This window comes from Ranitomeya imitator, chromosome 6, assembly GCF_032444005.1.
Source record: "Ranitomeya imitator isolate aRanImi1 chromosome 6, aRanImi1.pri, whole genome shotgun sequence".
NCBI classification, from domain to species: Eukaryota; Metazoa; Chordata; class Amphibia; order Anura; family Dendrobatidae; genus Ranitomeya; species Ranitomeya imitator.
In genome coordinates this window covers 316,938,382-316,960,873 of record NC_091287.1, presented here as the reverse complement: position 1 = coordinate 316,960,873, position 22,492 = coordinate 316,938,382, and the positions used below count along the sequence as shown (strand labels likewise).

The following is a 22,492-nucleotide window of genomic DNA, read 5'->3' as shown; positions in this document are numbered from 1 at the left end:
TTAGGAAGGAAGGCTGCCGGCTAGAACCAGGGCGCATCCGAGGGTGAGTATATCCCTATTTTTTATTTTTATTCTTTATTTTACACATTAATATGGATCCCAGGGCCTGAAGGAGAGTTTCCTCTCCTTCAGACCCTGGGAACCATTAGTATCCCTTTGCACTGCATTGGGTTTCGTGTTTCGGCCGACCCCGACCCCAACTTTTCTATAGGATCGGCCGATTTCACTCGACCCGACTTTTGAGAGTCGGGTTTCGTGAAACCCGACTCGACCCTATAAAAATAAAAGCCGCTCAACCCTAATCATGAGTAAGTGTCAAGAAATCAGCCAAGGTAACTTCAAATCTCAGAGAGACAGAAGGGTCTGGGAGTATAAACTCATGATAACCTTTGACACACTCAGTGCAGGAATGAATGTGTCACATGGATTTATGTCTTTTTGCATGAATTAAGGATTTTGCTCCTCAGACCTTGTAGGGGCATCACAACACAGAATCAGACCCTAATCTGAGGACAATAAAACTTTCACACTCCTTATCTATGAACTGTTCCAATATTTATGGACACAACTGTTTATTCCTCCCCCATAATGATAGTTCTGCTTCACGTCAATTGTCTTATCTATTGCATTATATCTCTGCTATGTTGTGTATAAATATGTGATTCTTCAGATTTTGTATTAGTGTATGCCTGATGAAGAGACCTGACTAGTCTCGAAAGTTTGCAATGTGTTACCATCTTTTCAGTTAGCCATTAGTATCAACCACTGAGGACTCTCAGTCCTAAATATTTTTCTAGGCAAAGATGAAAATGTCGGTGGAAGGATATCCCAAATGTTTGACCCAAGTCATTCGGTACCACATACTAATGAAATGTATGAAAACTTTTGACTTTTGCAGTAATAAAAATGTCTTAAAACATTCTTTCTCTCTCATTATTCTGGAAAATGTTAACAAATATGCTAATCCGAATTGACTTAAAAAGGGAAAGGTTTATTTTGATTTCATATCCGATATTGAGAAAATCATACATATGTGTCTTTTTATATAGTTTATGTAAATTTCAGGTTTCAACTATATTTACCTCCTGAGCAATTGTCTAATTGTCTGTGAGAAAATCCAGTGTACATCACCAAATTACATTGACATAATTTCTTATCTGCCATGTACAGCATGTCCAATGCACAATATACTAATCTTAGTATCTCTCTGTAGTTTGAAAACTTATACTGGTAGGTGAGTCCAATGTTGCTATCCTGGGTTTATTTGTAGTGACATAGTATTCTGATTCAGGTATGGGTCCAATATTGTGAGAGCATTTCAGACAATTGTGTCTCTATGAAGTCTGCAAGTTTCCGAGACAATGCTGATTGATAATGTCCCTGGGAGCTTCAGAAGTCCACGTAGATCAAGATTCCATCTTGATCCTTTTCTTTCTCAGGAATAAGTTGCTACTCCACCTAGGCTCCTAATTTAGCTACAGTGGGGGAAATAAGTATTTGATTCCTTGCTGATTTTCTAAGTTTGCTCACTGACAAAGACATGAACAGTCTATAATTTTAAGGGTAGGTTAATTTTAACATTGAGAGATAGAATATCAAAAATAAAATCCAGAAAATCACATTGTATAAATTATATAAATGTATTTGCATGTTGCAGTGAGAAATAAGTATTTGATCCCATAATAACCATTAAGCGTTCTGGCTCCTACAGACCAGTTAGACACTCCCAATCAACTCATTACCTGCATTAAAAACAGCTATCTTACATAGTCACATTTATACAAGACTCCTGTCCACAGACTCAATTAATCAGTCATACTCTAACCTCTACACCATGGGCAAGACCAAACAGCTTTATAAGAATGTTAGGGACAAGATCTTGGACCTGCACAAAGCTGGAATGGGCTACAAAACCATAAGTAAGACGCTGGGTGAGAAGGAGACAACTGTTGGTGCAATAGTAAGAAAATGGAAGAAATATAAAATGAATGTCAATCGACATCGATTTGGGGCATCATGCAAAATCTCACCTTGTGGGGTATCCTTGATCATGAGGAAGGAGAGAGATCAGCCTAAAAATACATGGGGGAACTTGTTAATCTCAAGGCAGCTGGGAGCACAGTCACCAAGAAAACCATTGGTAACAAATTACGCCGTAAAGGTTTAAAATCCTGCAGTGCCCGCAAGGTCCCCCTGCTCAAGAAGGCACATGTGCAGGTCCGTCTGAAGTTTGCCAATGAACACCTGGATGGTTCTGTGAGTGTTTAGGAGAAGGTGCTGTGGTCAGAGGAGACCAAAATTGAGGTCTTTGGCATTAACTCAATTTGCCGTGTTTGGAGGAAAAGAACTGCTGCCTATGACCCAAAAAAACCCATCCCCACTGTCAAGCATGGTGGTGGAAATATTATGTTTTGGGTGTGTTTCTCTGCTAAGGGCACAGGGCTACTTCACCGCATCTGTGAGAGAATGGATGGAGACATGTACCGTAAAATCCTCAGTGACAACCTCCTTCCCTCTACCAGGACATTAAAAATGGGTCGCGGCTGAGTCTTCCAGCAAGTTAATGACCCAAAACAGACAGCCAAGGCAACAGAGGAATGTCTGAAAAATAATCACATTAAGGTCATGGAGTGGCCTAACCAGTCTCCAGACCTTAATCCCATAGAAAACTTATCGAGGGAGTTGAAGCTCCGAGTTGCCAAGCGACACCCTCAAAAATCTTAATGATTTAGACATGAGCTGCAAAGAGGAGTGGACCAAAATTCTTCCTGACATGCGTGCAACCATGGGTCCCCCATGCTGCCTGACTAGGTCGTATACCCTTTCACACTTATGTTGATTTAGACTGATCTCCTATGTTTATTTGTGGTTGCTGCTATTAATACTATACTGGAGGCGCTTGCCCTATTTATTTTAATTACAAGCAATATATTTTGAGGCAACTTGTATGCTCATGTTGAATTGACTCTTTATTTCCATTTGTGTCTGCTACAATTAAGACTATATTGAGGCGTTTGCCCAGTTAACTGTAATGTATGTGTAATATGACGTGTGGCAGACCCTAAATAAGCACTATGCACTTTACTTTATGGAATCAGTTTGACCACATTTAATTGCATTTCTTATAACAAACAGTTACCCATATGCATGGAATCACATATAGCCTTGTTTTCCGATAGTCAATATATTATAGTATCCCTCTGGGAACATGCTTATAGGAGGGTTGTAGGCTAAGACAAGCCACCTTGAACAAAGGGACCTATACATTGGAGAACTATGTGCATCTATATGAGCCTTCAGTTTATATGTGGTATTTAGCTATATGGATGGTAATCTATGGAGATATTGTCAAGATATATGGGGGTGTACTACCCAGCTGGGCAGTTGTATTGTGCACTAGTATCTTCATTTTTTATTTGCTTGTACTTTTTTACTAAATTGTTAATAAAGTGATTGAAAAATTTTTATATTGGCATTTGCTCCCTGTTTTCTCTGTTTAGTTTGAACATTTAGACAAGCCTGTGAACTACTGAGAGACTATAGCCTGATCAGATGAGAAGAACACTGAACTCTTTGGATGCCATAATATGCTCAAAAGGCACTGCATATCACCCCAGAAACAAAATACCAATAGTGAAATTTGGAGGTGGGAACATCATGGTGTGAGGCTGTTTTTGAGCATTTTGCACTGGCAAACTTCCTATACGGTAAATGCAGGAAGGATGACTGGACAAATATACCGAGACATTCTTGATAAAAATCTGCTGTAATCTACGAGGATGATAAAAATGAAACAAGGGTGGACATTTCAGCAAGACAATGATCACAAACACACAGCCAAGGAAACTCTCAATTGGTTTGAGAGAAAGAAAATGAAGCTGCTAGAATGGCCCATAAAAACACTTGACCTGAATATAATAGAAAATTAATTTAAGGAACTAAAGCTCAGAGTTCATAGAAGGAGGCCACGGAACTTTCAGGATTTGAAGTGTGTTTGTGTGGAAGAATGGGCCAAAATCCCACCTGAGCAATGCATACAGCTAGTTTCTCCATAAAGGAGGTGTTTTGCAGCTGACATCACCAATAAACGCTTTTGTTTTGAAGTACCGTATATACTCGAGTATAAGCCGAGATTTTCAGCCCAAAATTTTGGGCTGAAAGTGCCCCTCTCGGCTTATACTCGAGTCAAGGTGGGTGGCAGGGTCGGCGGGTGAGGGGGTGAGGGCGCTGAGGTATACTTACCTAGTCCCAGCGATCCTCGCGCTGTCCCTGCCGTCCCACGGTCTTCTGTGCTGCAGCTTCTTCCCCTCTTCAGCAGTCACGTGGGACCGCTCATTACAGAAATGAATAAGCGGCTCCACCTCCCATAGGGGTGGAGCCGCCTATTCATTCCTCTAATCAGCGGTGCCGGTGACCGCTGATAGAGAAAGAAGCTGCGGCACCGAAGACCAGGCAGAGGGACAGCACGAGGATCGCCAGGACTAGATAAGTATAGCATATTCACCTGTCCTCGTTCCAGCCGCCGAGCGGGCACAGTGAACGGTGCAGGGCACCGTATATGGCACATCTATGGGGCACAGTGAACGGTGCAGAGCACCGTATATGGCACATCTATGGGGCACAGTGAACGGTGCAGAGCACCGTATATGGCACATCTATGGGGCACAGTGAACGGTGCGGAGCACCGTATATGGCACATCTATGGGGCACAGTGAACGGTGCAGAGCACCGTATATGGCACATCTATGGGGCACAATGAACGGTGCAGAGCACCGTATATGGCACAGCTATGGGGAAATATGAACGGTGCAGAGCACTGTATGGCACAGCTATGGGGAAATAATGATCTATTTTTATTTTTGAAATTCACCGGTAAATGCTGCATTTCCACCCTAGGCTTATACTCGAGTCAATAAGTTTTCCCAGTTTTTTGTGGCAAAATTAGGGGGGTCGGCTTATACTCGGGTCGGCTTATACTCGAGTATATACGGTATTTAATTACATTTCTATTATCATGCTCATTAAATTTTACCTTTGTAATTTCTTATTATTTCACATAACATAATTTATGGGAGCGTTGGGGACACAAAGCACAATAGGGTGTGGATTGGATGGGTTGTTACGACACCTGGTGAGAATTTCATGTCAATAGCACCTTTAGAAATATGTTTACTTAGAAACCTGATGACATATTTAATAATTACTTCACCCACTGCTGGTGAACCTATCTAGGCTTGCACAAAATCATTCTTCCTATAGAGCGTTAATCCATCAAGTTACCATAACTTGAGCCAATGGCCATTAAATAAATAAAGCCTTGAGTCCAAAAGCCCCCTTATAAAGTAATAAAGCAGCAAATTCCTCATTATAAAGTAATAATGTCCCAAATTCCCCCTTATAACGAATTAATTGCCCAAGTGCCCATCCAGTATCCTCCTTAAAAGTAATAATGTCTCTTAAATACCACCATAACTAGTAGTAATACTTGTCCTGCATTGTCATAGCCGATTTGAGCTTTTCTGGTGACTAAGGTAAAAATGAAAATGACATCTCCCCTCTGAAAACAATTATTAGTAAAATGCATAACAATAAAATCTTAAATTGTCTTTCTGTAACTTAAATATAATACAAGGAAATAAAGCAGCGATTAAACGTCATACTAAAAATATTTTAGATAAACAAAAAGGAATGGACAACAGCGCAATACTTAAAAATATATATATTGCTTTATTACAAATTTTAATCATACAGAATTAATATAATAGAAATGTGAACAATTATAAAATACAAAGGATAGTGACACCTTAGTTCCACGTCAAAGCAAGTTGGTAGTATAGAGATCTATATGTACGCCTACTGTGGGTCAGAAGACAAATATACAGGCAGTGGCTTTATATGTATATAGTGTTATGGTCAAACCAAGGATTACCCTGAAGGGAAATTGTTATAAATAAGGTTGTATAATATGCATAGTACTGAGATTATACAGTGGTCCAAACAGACCTACTAAACATGAACAGTCCTATAATTAATAAGGGATGGCATACAATAATATAAGGTAGTAATCTAAATACAGGTAAAAAATCCATGTGAGAACCGGGCAGAGTATAGACACTAACATTGGTATACAGAAAGGCTCATAATGCTAAGGCATAGGTAGACAAAGGGAACCAACCTGCAGTAGATGTGGGAGACGCAGACTCCAACGCGTGTTTTGCAATGTGCTTCTTTGTCTCCATATTGTACTTCATAATATTGGTAAAATTTCTTCAATATAACTTGTGTTTATTTAAAAAAAAAACGGAAATTTGGCAAAAATTTAGAAAATTTTGCAATTTTCAAACTTTTAATTTTTGTACCCTTAAATCAGAGAGCGGTGTCACACAAAACAGTTAATAAGTAACATTTCCCTACTTTACATCAGCACAATTTTGTAAACATTAATTTTTTTGTTAGGATGTTATAAGGGTTAAAATTTGACCAGCAATTTCTCATTTTTCAAACAAAATTTACAAATCCATTTTTTTTTATGGACCACCTCACATTTGAAGTGACTTTGGGGAGTCAATATAACAGAAAGTACTCAAAAGTGACACCATTCTCAAAACTGCACCCCTCAAGGTGCGCAAAACCACATTCAAGAAGTTTATTAACCATTCAAGTGCTTCACGAAAACTAAAGCAATGTGGAAGGAAAAAATGAACATTTTACTTTTTCCCCAAAAAATTTTCTTTGGAGACAATTTTTTAAATTTTTACAAGGGTATCAGGAGAAAATGGATGACAAAATTTGTTGTGCAATTTCTCCTGAGTACGACAATACCCTGTGTGTGAGGGAAAGCCACTGTTTGGGCGCATTGCAGGGCTCAGAAGGAAGGGAGCACCGTTTGACTTTTGAACGCAAAATTGGGTAGAATCAATGGTGGCGCCATGTCACGTTTGGAGACCCCCTGATGTACCTAATCAATGGAAGCCCCCAATTCTAACTCCAACCCTAACCCCAACACACCCCTAACACTAATCCCAATGCTAACCGTAATACCAACCATAACCACAACCCTAACATAACATAGTTTTTAAGGTTGAAGGAAGACTTTAAGTCCATCTAGTTCAACTACTCGTCCAACAAAAAACAAGCCCTATTATGGCCATATTGAAAAATAAAAAAGTTATGGCTCTGGGAAGAAGGGGAGCGAAAAACGAAAATGAAAGAACGGAAAATCGCCCAGGGTTGGATGGGTGAAGCGTGATCATCATACTGTGAACCGATTTGTGACATATACACAGTACAAATAAATGAAGGTTTCTGCCAGACAAATTCATCAGATTAAAAGAGCAGCTGCTAAAATACCATTATCAAGCAGCAAACAGGTATTTGAAGCTGCTGGGATCTCTGGAGTCCCACAAACTTCCAGGTGTAGGATCCTCCAACTTTCAGTTGTGCATAAACTCTACAACCCACACAAGTGGCTCGGGTAGTGCAGCTTTTCCAGGATGGCACGGTTTGCTGTGTCGGTCAGCGTAGTGTCCAGAGGCTGGAGGCGCTACCAGGAGACAGGCCAGTGTACCAGGACACATGGAGGGGGCCGTAGGAGGGCAACAATTCAGCAGCAGGACCTCTACCATTACCACAACCTTTGTGCAAGGAGGAACAGGAGGAGCACTGCCAGAGCCCTGCAAAATGACCTCCAGCAGGCCACAAATGTGCATGTGTCTACACAAACGGTTAGAAACTGACTCCATGAGAATTGTCTGAGTGCCCGACATCCACAGATGGAGGTTGTGCTCACAGCCCAACACCATGCAGGACACTTGGCATTTTCCACAGAACACCAGGATTGGCAGACTCGCCACTGGCGCCCTGTGCTCTTCACAGATGAAAGCAGGTTCACACTTAGCACATGTGACAGATGTGATAGAGTCTGGAGATGCCATGGAGAGCGTTCTGCTGCCTGCAACATCCTCCAGCATGTCCAGTTTGGCAGTGAGTCAGGAATGGTGTGAGGAGGCCTTTCTTTGGAGAGCCGCACAGCCCTCCATGTGCTCGCCAGAGGTAGCCTGATTGCCAGTAGGTACCAGGATGAGATCCTTAGACCCATTGTGAGACCATATGCAGGTGCAGTGGGCCCTGGATTCCTTCTGATGCATGACAATGCATCAACCTCATGTGGCTGAAGTGTGTCAGCAGTTGCTGCATGATGAAGGCATTGATGCTATGGACTGGCCCTCCCATTCCCCAGCACTGAATCCAATCGAGCACATCTGGGACATCATGTCTCGTTCCTTCCACCAACGCCACATTGCACCACAGACTGTCCAGGAGTTTACTGATGCCTTAATCCAGGTCTGGGAGGAGATCCCCAGGATAACATCCACCACCTCATCAGGACAATGCCCAGGCACTGAAGGGTGGTCATACAGGCACGTGAAGGCCACACACACTACTGAGCATCATTTCCTTGTCTTGAGGCATTTCAACTTAAGTTGGATCAGCCTGCAATTTGATTTTCCACTATGATTTTGAGCATCATTCCAACTCCAGACCTCTATGTGATATTAGTTGTGATTTGCATTCATCATTTTTAGGTTTTATTGTTCTCAACACATTCCACTATGTAATGAATCAAGAGAATGCCAAGAGTGTGCAAAGCAGTCATCAAAGCAAAAGGTGGTTACTTTGAAGAACCTAGAATATAAGATATATTTTCAGTTGTTTCACACTTTTTTGTTAAGTATATAATTCCACATGTGTTAATTCATAGTTTTGATGCCTTCAATGTGAATGTACAATTCTCATAGTCATGAAAATACAGAAAAAACTTTAAATGAGAAGGTGTGTCCAAACTTTTGGTCTGTACTGTATATATATATATATATCTATGTGTGTGTGTCACTGATGTATATATATATATATATATATATATATATATATATATATATACACATAGATTCTATATGCATATATCTATTCTAACCTGTCAGAGTGATTATACTGTAAGCCACAGATTATTTACCGGCTTTTAATATATCTATCTAATATATATATATATATATATATATATATATATATATAATATTGTGTGTGTGTTTTATAGAATATTTCGTTTGAAAACGACACGTAAACAACAGAACTACTCCATGTAAAAGCTCATGTTAAAATTGCATTGCAATCAGATAGCAATCGCTCTGCATTCTGATGTAAATCTGATGCTAGGTGTGAAAAATTGGATTGTTCTCGCATAGAAAATGCAGTACACTCGCATGCACTTGCATTACACTCCTCCGACTCTCCTGCATCAAAATTGGACTTATTTTAAAATTGCTAGTGTGACTCCAGCCTAAGCGCAATATTCAGAGAAGAATGCAGGTGCTGACCCTTTCACTGTCATTATTTGTACTCTAAATGAGTATGTTTTGATGTCAATGAAGCCAAAGGCAAGCAAATAGACTGGTGAAAAGTAGATGTTTTGGAAGCCACGTATTTTCAGTTTTATAGCAATGAAGACAAATCTCCTTTGAGTTTCATAACTTTCCATGCTGGACAAAATGATGAAAACAAGAAAGTTTAGTTACTCTTTTAGGCCTCTTTCACACTTCCATCGGTATGGGGCCGTCGCAAACCGTCGGCCAGACGTACTGACGGACGTTGTGCAAAATAGTGTACAATGTGGGCAGTGGATGCAGTTTTCAGACGCATCCGCTGCCCATTATGAGTTCCGGGGAGGAAGGGGCGGACACATCGCACAAAAAAAGGTTACATTGAACTTTTTTTGTGACGTCGGTCCGCCAATTACAGATGCATCCAGTGCACAACGCGATGCGTCGGTAATACAAAAAACACATTCTGCAAGCAACTTTGCAGGATGCGTTTTTTTCACAGAACGATGCATTGCGACGTTCACATTCCGACAGAAGTGTGAAAGAGGCCTAAGACTAATTTAAAAGAAAAAACAATGGTGTTAATAGCAGCAGGCTAATAAAATGAATTTCTGAACCTGGAAGTCACACTGATGTTTTAATTTGTGGTTTGTTTGTAGCAATAGAAAAACAATTCTTGTAATGTTTGGGTTCCAATGGAACCTTCGTCAGACAATCAGATTGCCACAAAATATCATATAAAGAAGTAAGCCGCACTGAGTAAAAACACAGTATAACACCAGGGGCAATGTACTGTGGCAACAATTGTGTTTTGGGATTTTTATAATTAAACCATGAGATGAATGCTTTACGAGTCCATTGAAAGGTTTTCTTGAATGGGATTGAAATATTGAAATATGGACTTGCTGCAGCACTAGAAACAACTACAAAATACAAGACCTGCAGTTTGTTAAAAAGTAATTTATCATCAAAAAATGATCTATTGTCTTCAAAATCATCATGTTTTTTTTTAATTATTTTCAGGAATGCTATTTTTAGAGATGATCAAACGTGCTCGGTGATACTTGTTTATCACTCCAGTATCACTAGACTTAGATGTACTCATTACTCAGCAAGTAATGGGCGATGCTCTATATAAAACTAGAATCCTTGCCTCGCATTTTTGGCACCTGCTACCCAGCCAATGAGCATGCAGGGATTTCCTGTGAGTCACTGTAATGCCCTAGCCATCTTGGTTGTGGCATTACTGTGATTGGCTGTCCATGTGATGTCATTGGGGTTTTAAAGGAACAGGCACCGCCTGGCTCGGCTCTTTGACACCATTGCATAGCTCTGTGACACTTTGTTTTGGAGAGAGTTCTTGTCTAGGCCTGTATGCACAGTGTAACAAATCAAGGCCTGTAGTGTTGATACTGGTGATGAAGCTGAGCCTTCATACTAATAGCCTTTCTGAGGGCAAAATGTTTGCTTTGCTGTTTGAATCACCTACAATCTGCATTTAGCCTAGGGATTGAGAGAGAGTCGCAGGAGCAGAGAGTGGCAGAATTTTTTTTTTTGTTGGGGGGGGGTGAAGAAAATGCAATACATTTTGAACCATAGAGTATTACGTGATTTGTGTTACTTTTTTGTATTATATAACACTCCAAAAATAATAAAACAAATTCCCTGGGTTAAATTGCTTACCCATACACTATTCTGTGTTGTGGATTCATTTTTTTTATATAAAACACTCCAAAAAATATATAAATTTTGCAGGATAAAATTTTTCACTCACACAGTATTACATGGTCTGGGGTACATTTATCTGATCTATAAAACGGAAAAATAGCGTTAGAATTTTTTGCAAGTTTACATTTTTTTTCAGCCACACAGTTTCACTTGTTCAGTGGTACATTTCTGTGATATCTAACGCTGTAAAAAAGCGTTAAAAAAATAGCTGGATTACAGTTCTCATCCATACACTATTTTATGGTCTTGGGGACATTTCCTGTGATCTATAAAACTTTTAAAAAAGGGTTAAAAAATGTGCAGTCTCAAACTTCTTAGCCATACAGTTTCAAGTTTTCTGTGGTACATTTCTGTGATTTCTAGCACTCCAAAAAAGTGTTTCATAATTTTGCTGGGTTAAATTTTTTACACATACAGTGTTACATGATTTGTACATTTCTGTGGCATATAACGCTACCAAAAAGAGTTTCAACATTTTTCTGGATTAATTTGATTGTCATCCACACATTTTTGCATTCTGTCTGTTACATTACAGTGTTATTAAACTCCCCAAAACCGCTTTAGTGCTGTAGATGACCAATTTGTTTATTTTATTAAAAATAAACTTGGTTTCAAGAGACCTTGCAATTACAAAATGCATAAGGCATTATAGGGAAGTGGAAGTGCTGATGATGGTGCAGGCAGATGCTGAGGACATGGGACAGGTGTAACTACGCCTGTCGCTGGAGCACAAGAAACATGCCCTTCCACAATACATAGGTTTGCAAACAGACACGGTACACCACTCCTTAAGCCAGAACAGTCCGAAGAGGTGATTGGTTGGATAGCAAATAATGCTTCCAGCAGGCTTAGCAGCACTACCCAGTCTTCCACATAGTCCAGTCTTGGCAGCTTACTGTCTGGATCACTTAATGCTCACCCTGATCCTCCTTCCTCTCATCATGTTGAGTCAAAGGATACTAGTGGTCCCACACGAGGACACTACTTATAGAACTTTACAACAACATTTCTTAATTAGGGCCTCTCAGCCTGCATGCTCCAAGAGGGATAGAAGGACATGCTGTTTAGTGATGCACAAAAGATAGAGGAGCCACGGCCACCAGAAGATGACTGTGGGGAACAGCAAATTTTTTGTTAAGGAGGAAGATGATGATAAGATTCAGGTGCCGCTAAGTCTTGTTGTAGTTAAGTCATGAAGTCAGAAGGACCAGGGTGCGGTGGTGGAAGACGAGGTAGTGGATGATGAAGTCACAGACCCATCCTGGGAAGGTGGCATGCAGAGCGAGGCCAGCAGTGCTGAGGGGGAGAAATCGGCAGCACTGAATCAGACAGGAAGAGGCAGTGGGGTGACCACATGGAGAAGGCTGGCAACTGTTCAACAGTGCACCGACACTCCTGAATTTCTCCATTAAAGAGTTACGTGTTCCCCAGTCTGGGACTTTTTTAAAGAGAATTCTGAGACAAACAAAAGGGCAGTTTGCAATCTGTGCCATGCCAAGATCAGAAGGCCTGACCTCTAAGAACCTAACCACCACCCGCATCATCAGGCACATGTCATCTAAGCATCCAGCTTGGTGGGTTGAACGTCTGTGACCACGATTGATGCTATCGGGTGACACCACTGCCTCTTCCCCTGTGCTAGGTGCTTTCCAATTCCATGTCCAAAACACATGGCCCACATGCTGGCAAAGCTTTGTGAGCAGAATAGGCCAGTGGTTGAGTACAAGCTCCAACACGCCCATCAGTATTCTAGTCATAACAACTGAAGAGTGGGCATAAATGTCTAACATTTGTGCGGTTCTCCAAGACTTTGAGGACTCTGCAAAGATTGAGCGGTGATGACCATAGTCAGCGAAACTATCCCTCTTCTGTGCTCACTTAAACAGTCACTGCTCACATTTAAACATGAAGCTTTGAATTCAGATCAGGTGGGGATGGAGTAAGTCATAACAAAGGACATTTTAGCCAGCCCATCCTCATTTCATCTCCTCAGCGTGGATTGGATAACCATGAGGAGGTGGACAGGAGGGGGGAGAGGATGAACAGGAGCTGGTGGCTAGCTGAACCGAGGCTAGTAGCCGCACAACCTTTGACCCATCTCTACTACATGGATGGTCTGAGGATGGGAATGAGGAGGAAGAGAGGGGGGAGGAGGAGATAGAGAGTCATCATCATGGTGGAGACATGGAAGTGTTTGCTGTATGGAGCTTGGCACATATGGCCAACTTTACTTTTTTGTACCACTGCCTTTCCCGTGACCCTCACGTTTCATTCATCTTCGCCAAAAAAAGAGTGCTGGTTGTCCTTCCTGATAGACGCATGCTACAAGGAGAACTTTGCATCTCTTTTTCCTGAGGTGGAGATGTCATCTAAAATGGTGCTATACTAGAAGACCATTGTGGAAAATATGTTGAAAAAAATCCCATCAGACAACGCTAGCGGCAGGGTGCAAGCTTCCTTGCCCAACCAAGGAGGAGAGGTCAGGGAGGCACACAGCAGAGGCAGGGTACACTGTCAAAGGCATGGGACAATTTTATGACACCAGAAGAGCATCCAGGACCTGATGTCCAGGTATTTTTGACAAGGAGGAAAAAGTTTTAATAGATGGGCAAGCAATGCCTGGCATACTCCCTACTTCCTCTGCGACTGAACTATTGTGTCAAAGCTGGACAGCTGGTATGAACTGTCTCTCTATGACTTGGAGGTGTTGTGCTGCCCTGCTGTAGCGTCTTCTCTGAGCAGGTTTTTATTGCCAACAGGGGGGTTAATAATAGACAGGTGCTTTTGCCTATCAACTGAGAATGCTGACAGGCTCACTCTCATAAAAAGGAAAGCCTGGATTTGCCTACACTTTTCTACACCACCAGATGACAGCAGCTCATAAAGTGTTTTTAATATTCAATGTTTGAATGAGGCCCACCAGTTTTTGCCTTTCAGGGGTCTATGGATGACCCCCCTTCTAATTTTTGTCTGGCTTTGCACTTTCTGGAAAGCCTTTAAGATTGTGTAAGTGCATCAATTACACTTTCAAAATACCGTATTTACATTCTAAATTTTTTATGTACTCAATAAGTCATCCATACAGTTTATCAAAGTTATTATTGCATTACAGTGATAAGTTAAGCATCACAAAAAACGTTGAAAAAGATTTCTTGATTAGATTGCTCATCAATGGAGTACTACACACTTTCTGTCACATATTCGTGGTATATAACAGTCTAAAAAAGTTAAAAAATTTGGCAGGGCTACATTTCTTACCCATACACTATTCTGTGGTCTGGTATACATTTTTGTCATATATAACACTCTAAAAAAGTGATAACAAATTTGTTGGGTTAAATTTTGCAGCCATAAAGTATTACATGGTCTTGGGTACATTTCTATGATATATAACACTCCCAAAAAGTGTTAACATTTTTTAGTGGGGTAAATTTTTCACCAAAACACTCCATGTTCTGGGGTAATTTTTTTATGATATTCAAAACTCCAAAAAAGCGTCAAATATTTTTTTCACATTCAAAATTTTTTTTTAATACACAGCAAAATACAATCATATATATCAACAGATTCATATGAACACACCATATGGCATATTAGCTACTGAAATAGAGAATTGTTTAGTTACATGAAAACAAACAACTCCACACGATATCAACAGTAGTTTGCAAAAGACAATTGAAAACCTGTTAAACTAAATAACAAGAAGGAGAAAAGAAAAGAGAAGAAATATTTATAGGGACCATGAGAACAAATCACTCAGGGATTCCATCCGGTGAACTCTAGCTACCTCCCCAAATCATTCCTCTAGCGAAGGTGGGTCTAAAGACTTCCAGTCTTTTGGAATTACCACCTTAGTGGCCTAAAGAAGGTGCCTCAATAACATTTTTTTTTAAAGCATTCTAATTTCTTAGGCATTGGAAACATAAATAATTGGATTGCTTATAGACTTTTAGGGATTAGACACCCTTGTCATTTCTTAAATTGCTTTAAGAACACCCTCCCAGAAGGCCACCAAGGACGGGCACGCCCACCATATATGCGACATCAAACCCACATGAGCTCCATATCGCCAGCACAAGTTGGATACTCCCAGGAACTATTTATGTAAAACTGAAGGAACCTGATACCATCTAGATACTATTTTATAACGAGTTTCCTAAGCTTTAGTGGCTATATTAGATTTGAGAGAGATGGAAACATGTATACCATTGTTCTCTTGTAAAGTATTGATGGACCTCCCTTTCCCACGCCTTACAAAAAGGGTGAAGCGTATCCGGATCACATCCAATAGAAACTTATATATATCGGATATTGTGTGTACAGGGTTAGTGGAAGCCATGTATATCTGCTAAGGATGCAGGCCTGTCATCATCACCATAGGTGTATTTGAGGGGCAGTGGCCTTTCTGTATGAGATTCATTTTGTGTTGTGGAGTTGCAGCGATCAGGCTTGCAGAAGGCTGATGTCCTGCCCAGTGTAGCAATAGTTAAAGAGGGTTGAGAGTGTTGTTGAAATGGTAAAATGTACACAGCATTTAAAGGAATAGTAACCACATTGGTGAAAGTATTTAAAGTATTTAGGAGCACCTCAGGTCTTTCACCTGAATGTGGTGATGTGCCCATGGACCATCTTGATGGGGAAGCAGGACGAGTCTCATCCGGGATCTGCATCCACTGCTGCACTCCCCTTTCTCCTGAGGTGAGCAAGCTTGATCCATCAGTAGATGTATAGGGGGAAGTTGTGGGGATGGGAGCATGAGGAAACTCCAGATGTAGGGTGCTTTGGCCCAGCTAGATGTTTCACCCAGCATAGAAGTGGGGGTCGCCAACGACTGTGTGTTCCCCTGATATTGGCCCAGAGTTATACGATTAAGGGAATCATCTCAGCCATATCCAGCCACGCCCCCCACATTAAATATTTTTAGTGGGTTAAATTTCTCACTCATACACTGTACCGTCATCTGAGACAAATTTAATTGTTATGTAACCCTCAAAAAAACTTGTTCCAAATTTATTCATATTATATTGCAAAACGTAGACTATTCCGTGTTCTAGAGTACATTGCATTTGTATATAACACTCAAAAAACTCATTTAAAAATGCATCAGAATTATACTGCTCTTCCAAAGGGTACCATATTATGTCTTCTTGGTTGCATTTTGGGGGAATCTGACATCCAAAAAATTGTGCAAAATTTTGTCGGTATTATATTGCTCACACATAGAGTAATACATGTTCTTGGGTACATGTTGGTGGTTGAACCCTCCAAAAATTGTTCCCAAATGTATCTGTATTATATTGCTCACCCATACACTATTACGTGTTCTTGGATCAATTTTGTTGCCCATATAACCCTCAAGAAACTTGTTTAACCCGTTTCTGCCTTCCAACGTACTATCCCGTTCATGTGCCCTGGGCCCGTCTGACTATGGATGGGATAGCACATCATGAGCGATCAGCCGCGCTCACGGGGGAACGGGATTGATCGTGGCCGGGTGTCAGCTGATTCTCACAGCTGACACTCAGCACTAAGTGCCAGCCAGCGGACCGCTCTCAGCACTTTAACACCAGGAATACTGCCATCAAACATTATTCTGGCTGTCAGCCCCTCTGCCTTTGGATTGGAGACCCTGCGGCATGCTGCAGGGTCCCAATCGCTGCCAAGGAGACCCGATGTCATCATGACGACTTCCGGGTCTCCAGACCTGAGAGACTTCCTGTCATGTGCAGTGATGACCAGGAAGTCTCTCAGGTAAGTGTAATAGAAGCTGCAGTGCTGACAGCTTCTATAGCATGCAGATCTGCATGCTATAGAAGCTATCAGCCTGCACAAAAAAATGTTTTAAAATAATTGTAAATCTCAATTTACGATCTTAATTCCAGCCAATTTTGCATTGAAAAGTCAAACGGCGCTCCTTCTCTTCCGAGCTCCTCCATGTGCCCAAACAGTGGCTTACCTGATATATGGGGTATCTGCGTACTCCGGACAAATTGTGCAACAACTTTTGGGATCCAATTTCTCCTGTTACCCTTGGTAAAATAAAACAAATTGGATCTGAAGTAAATTCTATGTGAAAAAAAGTTAAATGTTCATTTTTTTAAACATTCCAAAAATTCCTGTGAAGCACCGGAAGGGTTAATAAACTTATTGAATCTGGTTTTGAGCACCTTGAGGGGTACAGTTTTTAGAATGGTGTCACTTTTGGGTCTTTTCTATTATAAAGACCACTCAAAGTGACTTCAAATGTGATGTGGTCCAGATTTTAAAAAAATGGTGTTGTAAAAATGAGAAATCGCTGGTCAACTTTTAACCTTTATAACTTCCTAACAAAAAAAAATTTGGTTCCACAATTGTGCTGATGTAAAGTAGACATGTGGGAAATGTTACTTAAGTATTTTGTGTGACAAATCTCTCTGATTTAAGGGCATGAAAATTCAAAGTTGGATAATTGCGAAATTTTCCAAATTTTCACCAAATTTCCATTTTTTTTCACAAATAAATGCAAGTCATATCAAAGAAATTTTACCACTACCGTGAAGTACAATATGTCATGAGAAAACATTGTCAGAATCACCAGGATCCATGGAAGCGATCCAGAGTTATCACCTCATAAAGGGACAGTGGTCAGAATTGTAAAAATTGACCTGTTCATTAACGTGCAAACCACCTTTGGGGCTAAAGAGATTAAAAATGTATTGGTATTATATTGCTCATCTATAGTCTTTTAGTAAAAAAGTAATTGACATATTCTTCGTTAGATTTCAGTGGTACGCTTAAAAATGTATCGGTATTATATTGCTCATCCATAGACTTTTAGTAAAAAAGTAAAAAAAAGTGTTTTACATAAACTTTGGTAGATTTCAGTGGTATATAAGCCTCAAAAAACTAGTTCAAAATGTTATCTGTACTATATTGCTCACCTATAGACTATTCCATGGTCTGGAGCACATTTCGTTGGTATATAACCCTCAAAAGTGCATAGCCTTTATGAGTCTAGGAGCACCAATATATGACAATTTGAGCAGAATGTGTAGGAGGCCATCCTTTATATCTAATGCAGGATGTGTCTGATTCCCTAATTTTTGGCAGTTCTTGCTTCCTTCATAAATGAAACTAAAATTTCCTATTTTTTTAAATAAAAAACAATTTTGGTATACTTAAATGATATATATATATATATATATATATATATATATATATATATTAAAACCTTTTAAAATTTGGCCTTATATACAAGTCATTGTAAAGGAAAAAATTATTCTGAACATTTTTTTCCCTGTAAAATGCAATTTCTCGTTGGTTTGGAATGATTTATCGTCAGTCATTAAAGTGGAGTAAAAGCGTGACCCCATTGTCCTCAGCAGCGATCTGGGAGTCAGATGTTTCCAGGGGTCTTCTCCATGCTCTTCTCCTTCCATTCAGCATTTTTCCCATCCACTTGAACATTTTCATTGCCCCCCAGATCTCCTTGTAGGGTCTGCTGGAAAAAAGCTTGGCTTTTCCATTGATTCGCAATATACTCGTTACTCGAAACGAACATTCTAGAATTAAGAATTACTTAGTTTGAGCAATGAGCACCCGAGCATTTTAGTGCTTGCTCATCTCACCTTTTTTTTTCCATATCACAATCTGAAATACAATTTTAAAATAGAAACCTCATAGGATCCGCTGAGAATAGGCCATCAATATTTGATTCTTAGGATTCAACATCTTGATCCTCTGCTCATCATGTTAACCAATGTGAACACAGACACACTGGCTCATTTACATGGTACTGCGGCTCTGTCCCACTCATTTGTTAAATTGATAGCTGTCTAATACATATATTTTTTTACATAAAATCATGTAAATGTTTAGAAGGAAATTAAAATAGATACAATTTTATAAATTTTTCTGTAAAAGTTCATCATTTCTTTATAGGTACTGCAGACTTTATTCTACGCTGTGACTTTTCTGACGGATCTGCTCTTTCCAGTAAGAGGGATTAAGTTTGTGAAGCATATTACCTATTGCAGAGACCTTCTCTTCTCGGTTCTGGCTTTTCCGGCAGCAACTGTAAGTGTCAATCATATAAAATGCATAGTGATCCCCTCATGGTATTAACATCAGTGTCAATCATAATGTAGCTAGCAGTACTTCTTTATTGATACGTTGATGTGCCATTGAGAGTCTCTTGTTCAAGTGCCAAAACTTATAGGGTAACATTTTATAAAAGTTTTTATATATTAAAGAACCTGCATGATGTTTCTCATCAGTGAGGGTCCAAGCACCAGTCAAAACATCACTGTGACGTCCGTAGCACTTGTGTGAGCAGTGTGCACAGAACACTATATGGGCTCAACAGTAAGACTATGGGTCCGCACAACTACTCTCACAGAACTGTGTACGCACATATTGACTTACAAATGACCCTGTACATCTCTCTGTGCAAGCAGTTCATGAAGGAGTTATAGACTTCAGAGTGGTGTTTTGACCCATCACTCTTAGGTCCCTCAGAAACACTATACAGTGTCTATAAGAAATAAAACTTGTATCAAATGACAGCTACAGTTTAAGGGGAATCTGTCGGTAGGCTCAACCCTCCTAATCCATCGATATGGGCATGCATGTCATAGAAAGTTCAATTAAATGATATTTTGATACCTATGATCCGATGTTTTATTCCAGTAAAATCCACATTTTTTTAAAATATGTAAATAAGCTGTTAAAATCTCCCCGATAACTTGCCTGCAGAGTTAATTTTAATTGAAAGGTGGCATTACCAGTGACACGCAGATCAGGAGAGCAGAGAGCAGACATTAATTGTCTCACATTGGTATCTCCCCCTTTCATTTAAAATAATCTCAGGAGGGAGATTCTCTCGGAGATCAGTGTACGGCCCATAGATCTGAACGTCTCATTTACATATAAAGAAAAACGTGAATTTCTCTAGTGTAAGACATCAGATTGCAAATATCAAGATATCAGTTTATTGAGCTTCCTACTGACAGATTCCATATTAAAGATAAGAATTACTGCACTATGGGCATACAAACATGCATACACCAGCGCACATATTCTACTGCAACTATATAACTTACTTACGTGATATGCGATATTGTTTCACAGTTTTTTTTAAAACATGACTGGGAGGCATGAGATATGCTGTACAGGGAAATCACTTGCGAAAAAGTGAATTGGCCTGCCTTAAAAAGCAATAAAGTTGTATTGGCAAGTAAGACCTGGTTAGTGTACTTCATAGTAGATGGTGACCTAGCAAGTGACCTGGGCCTGATAGAGCACTGTAATGTAGGAGGTAGACCTGTGAGTGGGCTGCTGCTTGACCGATGACGTCTGAATTGCATCATCAGCTGACATAGGGCTGTGGGATTTACTCGGCTTGGGAAGGCAACCGAAGAGGGGTAAAAGGGCTGTACTCAAACCAGAATGAACGTTTTACTCTTTTTATTTATTTTACTCACTTATATAGCACCACTACACAAGACTTTACAAACATCATCACTGTCCCATTGGTGATCATAAACTAAATTCCCAATCAGTAGAGTGTGGGAGGAAACCAGAGGACTCAGAGGAAACACTGGTACACACAAGGAGAAGATACAAACTTATTGCAGATGTTGTCTTTGGTAGGATAGGAACCCAAAACCCCAGAGCTGCAAAGCAACAGTACTAACCACTGAGCTGCCATAGTCTTGTCATGAAGAAGGGTTAAAGATTGCCCCGTAGACTTGAGATGAAGCCTAGTAGTACAGAATGTACATGGATAGAAATAGGAGGAAAATGGTCTGAGCATCTTGTGGAGTGATTGTCTATGGAATGTAGCTGTGATGGAATGTGTGGTGGATAGAAATCTTGGAGATTAAATCCTTGAGAAAGAGAATAATGACAAAGAGATGAAACGCAAAACAGTTCTCTGTGCAGTTGAAACAACACTCATGTAGACAAAACCGTTGGAAATGTAGATACAGTGACACATGGGGAGGTGAGCCTTCGAGAGTGACGGTTGAAGAGACAAAGCACTAAATAAAGGGTTTGTGTGAATGACTGACTCCTGATATTTGGCAGGAACTGGAATCATGAAGTGAGACTATGTGAAACAGCACAATATTAGTGTGGCCTCTGCAAAGGAAATAGAGGTCAAAGCAAGAGAAATGCATTTATTGTTCTGTGAATATTCAGTTCTTTTTTGTTTCGGAACATTCAAGGATTATCCCTTGTTTGAGCACTGAAACCATTTCACATATTGTGCCTACCACTGTATAGTGGCAGTAATCGATAGGCATGGAGTTCTACTGTGTTTGCTGCTTTGTTTAGTAAAGTTAAACTATCTGAAGTTACAGTATTTGTCCCCCAACTGACTTCTTTATTTGAAGTCAATCTCTACAAAACCAAACTTTACAAGTGCCCAGTTAATTATTATTAACTAAAAGGAATGCAAATAATTTGGTTTAATTCTGGAATATGATTAATGTGAACCATGTCAACCCAGTGGTCAGCGTACCTGTGTACAGAAGACACATGCTGCATGGAGGTACTGTATATGGCATATCACACCCCAAACGTTTTGATAACAATGAATACTAGAGAACTAAAATTTGGCCACATTCATCTTTAATAAAGGTTTTATCAAAACCACATTCTTAGTGAATTAATTTCTTCATAAGATATTTCACCAAAATGTAATCTCCAAAATTCAAAACGTTCAGTCAAAGACCCAAACCAACAGATTAACTAATGAATATAAAGTTGGGAGGGATGGGAGACATAGATCCATTCTTCAGGACAGATAAGCTGATAAACCCCTATCCCCATTACACATCTTTTAATACAGTAACAGTACATTACATGTGACTTGCTTAACTCAATGACCTACTGTTATCAAGGCAGATGCAACTGTGCCCCTGCAAAAGAAGCTTAAGGCTACTTTCACACTTCCATTTTTTTTAATCCGTCACAATGTGTCGGCGCGACGTATAGACGGAGAAAAATAGTGAGAAACGGATGCAACGCATCCAGTATTTCGACGGATCCGCTAGACGGTTCCATCAAAAAACTGGATCCGTTTGTTAAGGACCGGCGGAACGCACCAAGTATAGATGATATGAAACTAGGTGCGTTCGCAGTCCGAGGTCCACCGTGCAGGTAAAGACCCTGCTGCTAGTAAGACGGACTATATGGCGGTACTAAGTATACACACATGGGTTAACTTCACCCTGCGTGAAGGAAGCGATCCTGTTGCGTCACAGGACCGCAGTACCGCACATAGAGCGCGAGCAAGAAGTCAGCGAACTCAACGCCTACTCAGGATTGAAGTCCGATTAGACACTTGCTGGCACAACACCGCAACTGGGTGTGTAAGGAAACTAATAAATAGAATATAAAGGCAC

General features: G+C 40.1%; 1 protein-coding gene across 4 annotated transcripts in view; it reads left to right on the top strand.

The window, feature by feature from the left end:
* The window catches only part of ADTRP (androgen dependent TFPI regulating protein), a 71,799-nt gene that overhangs the window by 4,750 nt on the left and 44,557 nt on the right, over positions 1-22,492 (top strand). For all 4 annotated transcript variants that reach the window (XM_069728931.1, XM_069728929.1, XM_069728930.1 and 1 more), the window contains exon 2: positions 19,026-19,160. In XM_069728931.1, coding sequence (XP_069585032.1) covers positions 19,026-19,160 — 135 coding nt within the window. The remainder of the gene's footprint in view (positions 1-19,025; positions 19,161-22,492) is intronic.